Source organism: Meriones unguiculatus, chromosome 12 (genome assembly GCF_030254825.1).
Source record: "Meriones unguiculatus strain TT.TT164.6M chromosome 12, Bangor_MerUng_6.1, whole genome shotgun sequence".
Classification (NCBI taxonomy): domain Eukaryota; kingdom Metazoa; phylum Chordata; class Mammalia; order Rodentia; family Muridae; genus Meriones; species Meriones unguiculatus.
Window position 1 is genome coordinate 20,657,359 of NC_083360.1, and position 12,344 is coordinate 20,669,702.

The 12,344-nt window shown below is 44.0% G+C and overlaps 1 protein-coding gene across 1 annotated transcript in view; it reads left to right on the top strand.

Moving 5' to 3' along the window:
- Window positions 1-6,293: 6,293 nt before the first annotated feature.
- Tapt1 (transmembrane anterior posterior transformation 1) overlaps window positions 6,294-12,344 on the top strand; it is a 46,267-nt gene continuing 40,216 nt past the window's right edge. The window contains exon 1 of the mRNA XM_021654443.2: window positions 6,294-6,613. Coding sequence (XP_021510118.1) covers window positions 6,424-6,613 — 190 coding nt within the window. The 5' untranslated portion in view covers window positions 6,294-6,423. The remainder of the gene's footprint in view (window positions 6,614-12,344) is intronic.

A 12,344-nucleotide genomic window follows, 5' to 3' on the forward strand; every position in this document is an offset into this window, starting at 1 on the left:
CAGGAGTTTCTTCAATAAACATATTAACTAAGTGGTTCAACAGCTCTAAACATGACTGTAAAAGTAACTTCTATTCTCCAGCAGTAATTGTCATCTTGGAGGCTTCCTGCAGAATATACTGACTGGATTGCTCTGCTTGGAAAAACTACCTCTGAACTCTGTGAACTGAACTGCGCAGACTGAATGACTGCCTGAACTCATCTGCACTCAACTCCCCTGCACTGACTTCCGACGGACTGAATGAACTCTACTCCATTCTACTCCTTTCTCTACTGTACTGTCTTCCCTACTCTCACTCTCCAATTTCTTACATTGCCTCCCTTTCCTGTTTGTTCTCGTGAGAATCGGGCCTATCTATCTCTGATTCATTCTGTCAAATCTTTCTCTAATTTGTTACTTTTTCTGCTCTCAATTAGATGTCACATTCAAACTAACCTTACCTGCATGTTTAGGATTAAACTTGTGTAGTAAGGGTGTGTCTATATTTCAGCCAGATCATACTACAACTCAGGGCTTGTCTGCATCCCAACAGGATTACTTAGACCTAGAAGACCTTTGGATGCGTTCCCTTGGCAGAGCAGCCATGTTGCTGCATTAAAATTCCTTTACCCATGATTATTTTTTTTTTCAGTTGTGATGAGAAATACCTTTTCACCTCAAGAGAGAAACCTGGAATTAGAAACTTGCTAAGTCATTACCTTGGTCCCTTTCATTAGTATTTTAGTTTTCCAGAAATTTAAATGCCTATACAGAATAAACATATATCTGACCACAAATTTAAAATTGTTGGCTAACAAAACATGGATTATGATCACACTTTTGTCATATAAATAGATCCTGCTGCCAGTGGTGTAGTGGTCCACATCTTTAATCCCAGCACTCTGGAGGCAGAGGCAGGCAGATCTCTGAGTTCAAGGCTAGCCTGGTCTACAGAATGAGTTCCAAGACAGCCAAGGCTACAAATAGAAACCCTGTTTCAAATAAACAAACAAGCAAATAAATAAATAAGTGAAACCCTGAATGGATGGATGGATGGATGGATAGATAAGACAAATGGACAGAAAGACAGAGCCTGACTTTTCAAACTCAGTATCTTTGGTCAAATACCCCTTTTTGCAAAGGGTTGTTAGAACAGAATATTTCATATAATTTTCAGAGTTTGAATTACTGTGATCTCAGTCAAATATTCTCATGTTAAACAAATACCTAGGAATAAAATGTTGCTGGTTACTGTTGTAATGGGTAAGTTACAATCAAAGGCACATTCAGGTATGGTTACTTCTAAAAATGAACGAAGTTAATTTCTATGGAACAAACCCAAAGATGATAAAACATCATGAGAATCATGGGCGAGGAGTGGAGGAAAGATTGCCAAAGGTAGAAAACATTACTAAAACACAGAGATACAATAAACTCCCGTCAGTTTAGCTCAAAGACTTACTGTAGATCCAATAGTATAATTCTATTTCTAACCTTACAGCAAAGCTGCTAAGATTAAAAAAAAAAAAAAAAAAAAAAATCCTCACTTCTTGAACTGGGCATTGCAGAACACATCTGTAATACCAGCACTGGAAATTTGAAGTTGGAGGATCATTCATTTTAAGGCCAGCCTGGGCTACATGGAATTCTACCTCCAAAACAAACCCTCAGGAGCTGGAGGGATGGCCCAGAAGTCAAGAGCTGTTGTAAATCTTGCAGAATCCTGGTTTCAGTTCCCAGCATCCACTTGACAGCTCACAACCATCTATACCTCCAGTTCTAGGGGATTCAATGCCTTTTGATCTTTGCAGGCACCAGGCACACACATACTGCACATACCTGTACACAGGAAAAACACTCATACATGAATAAATCTTTGTTAAAATTAAAAAAACAGTAAAAATAACAACAACAAATAAACAACCCTTCTTCCTCTCTAAAGATAAAATAGCAAATGAATTGAATCGAGGACTACTTTTTCAGAACTAAATATTGACTTTGATAGTGCCAGAAACATGTACTGTCAAAGCAGATTTCTTGTAGAGACATACAGGCATCACTATACATGTAAATTCTAATGTCTTTGCAATTACATGACTGAAATGCACTATAGAAATTGTTTCCAGTACTATTTCAGCCACTCTCAAATGGCACCTGAGAGCAGTGTCCTTTAGAACACCCACTGGAATAATCCTAGAAATTTGCTACTGGTGTTCCTTGGTAAAGTCAGAGAACCAGAGGCTGGAAAAGCAAACCACAGCCTGAGAGCCCAGAAGAGCAGCCTGTATCCATCAGTGAGCTCTCCCAGATCAAGGAATACGGAAGTAGTGCACAGAACATGAAGAAGGCATAAAAAGATACAGAAATCTTTGATGTGCTATCAGTTTAGTTACTGTACTTTAATTTCTTTGTTTACATTTTAGACCAAGTACAAAGTGACTCTAGTTAAGGATTTTACACTTTCATATAAATCTTGATAACATCAACAGAGCAATCTAGCTTTTTTTTTTTTTCCAACCAAGTTGCACAAGGATCTAAAATGGAGGGTGTAGTGCGATTTTTGGTTTCTTTAAAAACCCAGTTATGTGAATATGTTTCTGTTTTAATCCCATGTGGGATACTGGGGAAAGGTGCTTCAGTTTGTCCACAGCCATTAACTATAATTGTCTCGTTCATGAGCAGGGCCGTGATCTTTGCCAGCTGCAGATAGTTTAATTCTGAGACTCGGGAGAGAGAATAAATGCCAGAGCCCAGAGAGGGATGGGAGCACTCTGAAGAAGAGGCTGCTGCTCCCCCCTGCTGCTCTTGGTTGCTGTAGTTGCAGTTTGACAAGAAGAAGTTGGAGATATCCTGACTACAAAGCTTGGACTTGCCCTAAGGAACTTCACAACCCTAATCAGCAGGAAGTAGTCTAAAGAGACCTATATCCCTTTTCCCCTCTAACCTTCTGTCTCTCCTATCTGGTATTGGGGTGTAGGGATGGGGTGAAGAAGGGTGGTAGATACTAAGAACACAATAAAATGGATAAGACAAATAGGTCAACAGGGGACTACATAGACTTTGGCGCAGTTTTAATGCTTCAAGAGGCCATTACAATCTGGCCCAACTGTGATTTCACAGTAGGGAAAATGGAGCAGAGAGAGGCTCATCCCTGCTCATTTGGTCAAATACTCTAGAGAGTCAGAGAGAGTCTAGGCCTTTCTATGAAGAGAGAGGTTTTCATTAAAGTTTTGTTCATTTTGTTTTTGTTTTTACTCAGAAAAAAAAGTGAGAAACTCAAAATATGCATGATGTACTATCAAGAGATTATCCACTACTGAAAACATCATAAAGGAGGTATTCCAAGTTACCACAAAAAATGAAATATTATCTTTTTGCCTTTTATATTAATGCCAGGGTCACACAACTAAACACTTAGTTGCAATAGTGTTAATCCCAAGGTTTGTAACCATAAGCCCCAAACTCACGGCAGTGTGTCATGCTATTCCTTGAAGGAACTAATGCAGTGAAAAATCTCTTTTACCGGAGCATCATTGTAGGTAATCACAGTGATCCTAAAGAGTCCCCAGCCCTGGCATGCTGGCTCACAACCACCAGAAACTTCAGTTCCAGGTGACCGGAAGTCATTCCTGGCCTTCATGGGCACAGGGCATGCATGTGGTGTGTATGCATACATACATGCAGGCAAAACCTAAATTCGAGCAAAACACTCTAACACATAAATCTTTTTTTTTTTAAAAAAGAAAAGGTTTTGTTTCTTGCCATTTTTAAATTATAATAAACAGACAGTTCCTCTAACAACTTAACACTCTACCCAACTTATTGCTGTTTTTGAGACAGGGTCTCACTATGAGGACCACAGTGGCCTCAGATCTGCCTGCTTCTGCTTCCTGATGCTGGGATTAAAGGTGTGCACCACCACATCCTGCTGGAAGATTCCTGTCATTATTACCTAGTCAGTGGCATGCTTCTTGTTGCAGAATTTAATTTACTATAGCTCATTACCATCAAGTGTAGCCCTATAACTCAATACAAAATATTGAATACTTTATTGGAGAGAGCTGCTATTTTAAAACAATAGTGTTGTAAACCTAGGTCTCTGTCTTTGCTTTATAAATATTATACTTAGTTGCTATTTATATGTTCCTCAGTTCTGTACTGTAAAGGTTATTTGTAAGCTGATTTTGAGGGTTCTGAATGCTTATTATATTCAGGTTTGGGAGGAGAGGATCTTATAACCCCTCAAGATTCGCTCCTAGTTGCTACTGTTCTTGCCTTTACCTTTGAGTGCTAGGTGTCTAGGTGTTTACCACCACCCCTGGCTGCTAAGTGTATGATTAAAAGTATTCTTTTCTGGGTTCTGAATAAATTTCAAAAGGTCAAATGAACTTTAAAATGAAAAACAAGCTGGGAGTGGTAGTGTGTGCCTTTAGTCCCTGCATTCCAGAGGTAGAGACAGGTAGATATCTGTGAGTTCGAGGCCAGCATGGTCCACATAGTGAGTTCCAGAACAGCCAGGGGTAAGTAGAAAGACCCAGTTAAAAACAGACAGACAGACAAACAAGAAAGCCACCAGAAATAAAATGAAAAAACAAAAAACAAACAACAACAAAAAAACCCAAAAAACCTTTTATATACAACAGGCTATTTGATGATTTGGTTAGTACCTATATGGGAAGAATAGGTGTGAATTTAAAGCACCTTTGTGCATACAATGAGTTTGAAATTATGCAGTTTCACATGTTAAGTACGACAATGGAGACCTAGTAGAAAGGCCCAATAAAAGAGAAGCCGGGAAGCCCCTGGATTTCTTATGTGTCCAACCTGCTCACTTTAGCCAACACACACCTTCACTTCCTGGATGGAGCCCGGCGCCCTGACTGGCCCTTAACATCAGGAACTCCCTTCGGAACAAAGCATCTTTCTCCAAGCCCAAGACACAAAATGGGACAAAGCCATTCCTATAAACAGCTCCCCAAGCAAATGAAATTTCGGATTCTTTCCCTTCTAAAATTCATGTGAATGGCTGGAACAATGAGTAGATAAATGAGGGTCACTGACAGTGAAAAAAAAGAAAGCAATGAAACCTTAACAGTCCCCAGATAAAATAGAGGGCCGTTTTCCACTCCATCAGAGAATAATACAATTTGAGTTGGAAAGAACGTTACAGTATATAAAACTTGGTGCCTTTTGGTTTTCATGATTTAGAAGATTTGTCAAGGGCATTGTTTTTAAGATTCAGTTTTGACCAAACGAAATCAAAACTGACTTAAAAAAAAAAAAATCTCTGCATCGTTTGGGTTTTCACAATGTAAAGCTTACAATGGATTGGTATTGGGAATTCTTGGACTTTGAAAGTTCCTCTTTAACCCTTCCTCTCCCCACTTCTTGCCCTGCTGTCAAACTGCCTTGCTGCAGCACAGAACTGCAAACCAGGAGTTTGCAGTCGGGTATCCGACTATCCCTCGGGATCTCCTTGACGTACCCTGACCTGTTCCGTAGGCTTTAGTGTAGGACAGGTTAGTGCGTGGGGAGGTATTTTTTATGCTTTTGCTCACGAAAAAAGTCGCCACGATACGAGTACATTCCGAAGTGGGCGAGAAGGGAATCCAGGAGCCACCGTGCGCGTTACTGGAGCGCACAGCACTCTCGCAGGAAGCCCGGGTCTGGGTCTCCACGGCTGAGCCGAATTCGTGGACACCAAGGCCCTGCGGCGGGTGGTCTCGTCTCCGCTGTCAGTGAAGGGTTTCGGTCACAGCCCCGCGGACAGCGGCGACCTGGTGACAGAACCAGGCCACCTTGGCCGCCACATAACCCTGTTCCCGAAAGGCAGCCCAGAATGCCCGCGGCGCGTCGGGCGCAGCGAGCAGTGCCCGTCGGGCCGAGTCCCCCACCTGTTGGCACGCTCCCCCGAGCTAGGCTTTGGACACTGTCCACGGACAGCGAGTGTGACAGACGATCATAAATATGCAGGAGAGATGCAGCCAGGACAGCAGAGCCACCGGGCCGGCGGGAGCCACGGAGCTGGAGCCCGGCCCCAGCCGCCGCGCTGCCAAGGCCAGGCGGCTCGCGCCGGCGCACTCGGGCCACCGCTCGGGCACCAGGGCCTCGGGCCGCGCGGACAGCCCCGCCGAGCCCCGCCGCCGCCCGCCGTCCCCGGCCGCGCGACCCGGCAGCATGGAGCCGGCCGCCGCGCCCCGCTCGGCAGAGCCCGCCGCGCGCCACGGCGACGGCAGGAAGAAGATGGCGGCGGCCGTGGCGGCGGCCACCGCAGCCTCCCACGCGCCGCTGACGCCAATGGCGCGCGCCGGCCGGCGGGCTGCGGATGGCGGCGGCCCGGGCTCCGGCGAGGGGCGGGGCGAGGCGGCGAGGGGGCCGGCGGGAGGCGGAGGCCGGCCGGGCGGCTGGAGGGAGGTGGCGGGGACAGTGTGTGGCGCTCGGAACATGGCGGGCGTCTGCGACGCGGCCGCCCCGGGAGGAGGCGGCGGTGGCGGCGCGGACGGCGCCGAGCGGACGGGCCGCGGCGACGGGGAGCAGCCGGGCGGCGGCGGCCACGGGCCCGCGCCTCAGCACACCGAGACGCTGGGCTTCTACGAGAGCGACCGGCGGCGGGAGAAGCGCCGCGGCCGCGCAGGTGAGGCGGGTGGCCGGCGGGAGGGCGAGCGGGCGGCGCTAGGCCGCGGCGGGCTACCGAGGGGCCGACGCGGGCCGGGGTGGCGGGGACGCCGCCGTCTCCCCTCCGCGCGCCGAGGGGCCGCGGCTCCGCCGGCTCCCACGTCCCCGTGGCCGGTGACAGCCACCCCGGCGGCTGGTGCGCGCGGCCCGACGCTCCCGCGGCCATCCCCCAGCCAGGTGCGCCCCGCAGCTCAGCGGTCCCCGGCCACCGACTGCTCCCGGCCGGTCTCCACAGTGACAGGCATCTCCCAGATCCGAAGGAGGTCAAAACTGGGAAGCGCAGGGCTTTCTAGATGATGTCCACGTCAAGGTGACTCTTTCCCCCCTGCGTTTTATACGAAGTTGAGTCTCGGAAACCTGTTAACTTGCCCTCCGATTGCATTTTTTCTTAGACTCGGCTGACAGTGCTGTCATGACGGTGAAGTTCAGTAGTTTTCTCCGGCACAGAAATGTAACGGCACCCCTTAAAATGTTGCATGTGGACTCACCCTAAACTGAAACTTAACCCAGAAGAGACAGTTTTGTCACACAAGAAAACATGCACCACTTTTAAGTCCTCATGTCCATAAACTCTTTGAAGCATACTGTTAAAATATTAACAATTCCTGTGTGTTCGAGGATCTGAATATTTTTAAAGAATTTTTAATAGTTTTGGTATTCATACTAAACCTCTGAAGCCAGAAAGAAAAAGGAAGATTTTGACATGTCTGTCTGATTGGGTGAAAGAGTAATTACCTTTTAATTCTTACATAGTAACTCCAAGGTCTTGGGCAGCAACTTGATGGCATTTCTTCCAACTTATTCCAAGCTAATGTAGTGGGATAGGTCCTGCATCTTATATAAATACACATTCAAGTTATAAGATTGACTCCAGCATTCACTATGGGTATTGAAATTATAGGAGTCCTGAAAGTCTATAAGATTGGTGGGTAGATTCTGAGAGACTTGCTAATTCTCAGAATTGAACATAGAGTTTTGCATCTGTCTTCGTATCTTTGAAAACGTCAGCGCAGGCTGTGTGCCTCGTTTGGTCGTTTTCGTTTAGCCATTTAAAAAATTTCCAGCATTCTCTGTTTGGTTTACTTGTCAGTTAAACACTTGCTTGCAAGAGTGTTTGCTTTCTAAATTGGCAGGACCTAAGTAAGACAAAGTCTTCAACCTCTTGGCTGCTTGTTTACCTAGACTAAATAGATGTAACCAGGTTTCACTGCAGTTTCTTTGGAATATTTCTGAGCTTCAGGAAAGCCTTGACTATTGAAACCTTTATGTTGTTGGTGTGAAAACAAAAAAACAAAAAACAGTGAAACTGTGCAGAGCCTTTAGTGAACACAAACCGTGGACTTCTGAAGTGAATTATTTCTCCCTGGCACTAACACAGACCTTGGACTTCTGAATCGAAGTGAACTTTCCTGGAATGGAGCTGGATAGTTGGACTTACATAAACTTAGCCTCATAGCCCACACTCAATTCTTCACCAAAGTGGGACTTGGAGCATCGCATACTTAACAGGTTTAAAGCTGGATTTTTCAACCTGCAGTGGCAGTAAGTCCTTACTAGGGAGACGGCAGGCCTTGCCTATTTGGACAGACCTTCTTGCTCCTCAGTCCCTTCAGTCTTGTTTAATGGAAAAGAGAGAGGTTTCTCCTGTTTGGGTAGATGGCATTAGGGATCTAGGCAAACATCCCAGTAACATTTCAGTTAGAGCTACCAGCCAGTGGTTTTCCTGTGTGGGCTCCGTGTGAACCACCCTCTCTGTCCTCTCTGTCCCCCAGTGTGTGTGTGTTCTATGAGCCAGGCAGCTCTCACTGTTGCTGATGCCTGCCCACCTGTGACTGGTTCTGCGTTTGGCGATGGCATCCCACAAGCTTAGAAATCCAGTTACTCTTTCTTTGTTCACCTCCAAGGGCTTCTTTCTTCCATTGCTGTTAACTTTCTTTGCCTCCTTACCAAGATATAGGAACCTTGTTGGCCAGGCCAGAGGGCACCACCTAGTGTCAGGCTGGCAACGTCTGTCCCTCAGTCATAGTCTGGTGCTCCCTTCTCTGTTCTCTGAAGACTCCTGTGGGCTTGCCCTGTCTCCTCTGTGCAGGCTAGGGCAGTGCTTGCTGTAACTTTTCAAAGTCATAATCTTAGTGTCTTGATGGCCCTAACCATCACTTAGTTCCAGTGTCCCCTTTATCATTTTCCCCAAGGCATTCAGGGTTCTTATCATAAGACATTTGTTGGTCAGTCCTAACAGTCTAGGATTCTCGTTAAAGTGCTTATTCATACTTTGCTCGTTCTGTTATTCTAGTCCTGCCCTTCCTATTTATTTGTTGAGGAAAAATTGAAGTATATATAGCTATAACTAGGACATCTATATCAATTATGTTTTCTTTCTGTTTCTTTGCAGACTTTGCTATCATTTGATCCTCAGCAGCATCTCTTTTTAAATATTCATGTATAAAAACAATGCTAGATGCTAGTCCTTATACCATAACGCAGAGATGTATACCCCACTCACCATTCCTATTATGTGGTCACTGAGCTCAAACTCTGGAAATAGTGGTCACCAAGAGCTGCAGTCTCACCTTGTTCTTTTTTCATACTTGTAATTATTGCCATTTCATGTTGCACTTTTGGACATAGACAAGATAGTAAGTAATGCATACTGTCCTGCTCCTGTGTTGTTCCCCTTTTGGCTTATCCGCAAAGTTCTAGGTGAGAGAGATTTTATATAGCCATACTTGCCTTTGGGACTTGGTGCCCAGCAAGTCAACACTGGACTAAGTTGGTGATCTGTGTTCTTAGCTTGGTTCAGTTGTTGAACTGCTTAGTCCGCTTGCTGAATTTTCTTGGCTCTGCTTCATCAAAGCTCTACTGAACAGTCTCTAAGTTGGATGTTTTACTCTCCATGGAGACTGAACATGCTTGGTGTAAGATAAGCATGACACCTGCCTGTGAGCGCAAAACACTTCCCAGTAAGGCAAGTGCAGGTGAGCAGCTAAGTGTTGCTTGTCAAGCAGGAAGCCTGCTGCCAGGTGTGGCGATGGTGCCATTTGTGATGGGACAGGGCTGTGACTATTGTTCTCTTTGTAATGTTGACTTGACTTCTGGAACTCTCACTCTTGTCTGATTTGTTTCTCTCCTTGCCTTCACACATCTTGCTGTATCTCCAGGAGAAGAAAGAAAAACTGAAACCCAAAAAAGCCGACTAGTTTCTCATAACCAGTTCCCACAAAGATTGTCAATGGGATTCAAAGGATTCATATTCCTTGCATTCTGTTGTTCAAGTACCTGAAAGTTTAAGCTGGCTGCAGTAGTATTGACATACTTCTCACATTTTTAATCACTTGCTTTGTTAGTGTTAAGATGTGGTTTCATCTTTGTACCCCTTTCTGTGTCTAAACATAAGACTGCTCCTAAATGAGTCCCAACTGAGGCCACAAACTTTTCTTAAAGGGTAGGAGGCAGAGGTAAGAAGATCCTGAGCTCAAGGCCAGTCTGGGTTACATGGAGAGCCCATGTCTGCAAAGCAAACAAATACAAGCAATGAAAAGCTTTAAGAACTTGAATAGAGTATGCAAATATTTGTTGTTTTTTTTTTTTAATTTTATTTGACTTAGGAAGGAAAAACTCCTATTCTGTTGTCTCCTAGAAAAGTTAATTCCTAGGTTCTCTGTACAAAAGTATGCTTCTGTGTAAGAAAGCATATTTTAGATACCTATATAAACTTTGCATACACTACCTTTACGTAAGGCTGGAGACATGCATGTTTAATAGTTTCTTAACAGCCATCCAGTTTTCCTTTCCAATTTTCTTTTTTAATGTGCAGTGCTATTTTAAGAAAGATATATTTAGACATTGCTGAACATATAAATATATGTACGATTACTCATTACTTTTAATAAATACTTTTTGATCCGAGCTTCTAATTTCTAAAATAAGCTGCCTCTGATGGTAAAACTAATAATTCTTTTTACGGAAATGAGGAAAAAAGAATTTATACTCTTATTTCTCAATTTATAATACAGGATTACAGAGTGTCTCTGTAATCAATGAATATTGATTAAAATTACTGGTAGAAATTGATTTAGACTTTTGATTTGTGATATTTTACTTTTATTTATGTTCACAATCTTCTAATGTAGACAGACATACTTTATAATTAAATAGTAAAATAGCTCTATTTTCAAAAGACTATACCGTGAGTCATAGGGCAAATAAACTTAGATAAGTTTATAGAACGCTAGAGAAAGTTTCGCAAAGCCACAGTGCACTAGGGCGCTGAGTATCTCTATAGGAAATACAGACTTCCAGGGAGTGAGAGGGAACAGTGCCATACAAGCACCAGCGGCAGCTTGCAGGTCAGCTCCAAGGCAGTGGAAGCCCCTTCATCTAGCATGATTCAGAAGCATATTATGGCCAGGTCTTAGTCTCTAAAATAATAGTGGGTAATTGGATGTAATTGGAGAGGAGAGAGCATTGCAGATCAGCTCCAGGCTTTGCTCTCAGGTTTGTCCTTTTAAGTTAGCTACAAGTGGATCTGTTCATGTTCTCAGTTTCTTCATTTGTGTTATATGAATACCGTTAACTCCCTTTTGCCTCTCTGTGCCTTTCCTCATCTGCAAGGTGGCCGTAGCTATAGAATTTATTTTACAGTTTTGAGTGTTTGTACTTAAAGAATACACTATTATTGTTTAATGTTTTACCATTATAGAATCTAATGTGGCCATGCAGGAGAGATGGCTCTACAGTTAAAAATCTAATTTGGTGTTACACTAAGATTCTTACATTTCTAGAGGCAATTTCTTCACACAGTCCTTTTTTGTATTTATGATATAGCTGAAATATTTTTGTTTCTATCAGAACCTATTTATGACAAGTTAATTTAGATTACACTGTTTGGTAAGTGTACTTGTTCTGATGCTTTCCACCATAGAGCCAGGATTGCAGAAATAGCATTTATAGATAATTAGGTAGCAGGCCACACCAGGAATACTTAAGTTTACAGTTGATACACAGAAAGGAACTGGAGTTCATGACAGTACATCATCATGCTTTGTGGTTTTCATCTGCTTTTACACAAACACTGTCAAGTGCCTCAAGGATCTGTGTGGAAGGCAGGATGCAAACAGGTGTTACAGAACTGGCAGGAGTTCCAATTTTCTCTTTTGAGAACTTGAAATCTGTCACTTGGCCATCCATCCTGAGCCCCTTCTCCAGTTGACACCGCATGCTTTTTGTGGACCAGAAGAAAAGACTGATTATGGCAAAAACTGGCCTCAGCGTTCACCAAGGAAAACACCACTGTAGAAGACATTTGCCCAATAAACAAGGTGCATCCAGGTCTTTTGTTTTAGTTTGCTTTTTAAAATATATAACTACTATATAATGACCTGTCTGTATGTCTCTTCAACAGAGATGTCAGACTCCTGGTCTGCCCAGCTTCTGTCTTTTGTTGGGGACAGAAAACCTCCCGCCCTTGTGATGACACCATGGCACTGCTCTCAGGGGTGTCCTTGTGCTGTCATAATCATGATCACTGAGGCCCATGAGCCTCGCTCCCTTGCCAACTCCCCATTCTCCGAACAGTGACAGCCCTAGCACCCAGCAGCTCTCCTCTTCCAGAGATTCATATTTTCTTCTCTTTCCACTTCAGAGTTGTCTTTAAAAGTGCATCATTGGTATATATTCAGTAATTCCACCAA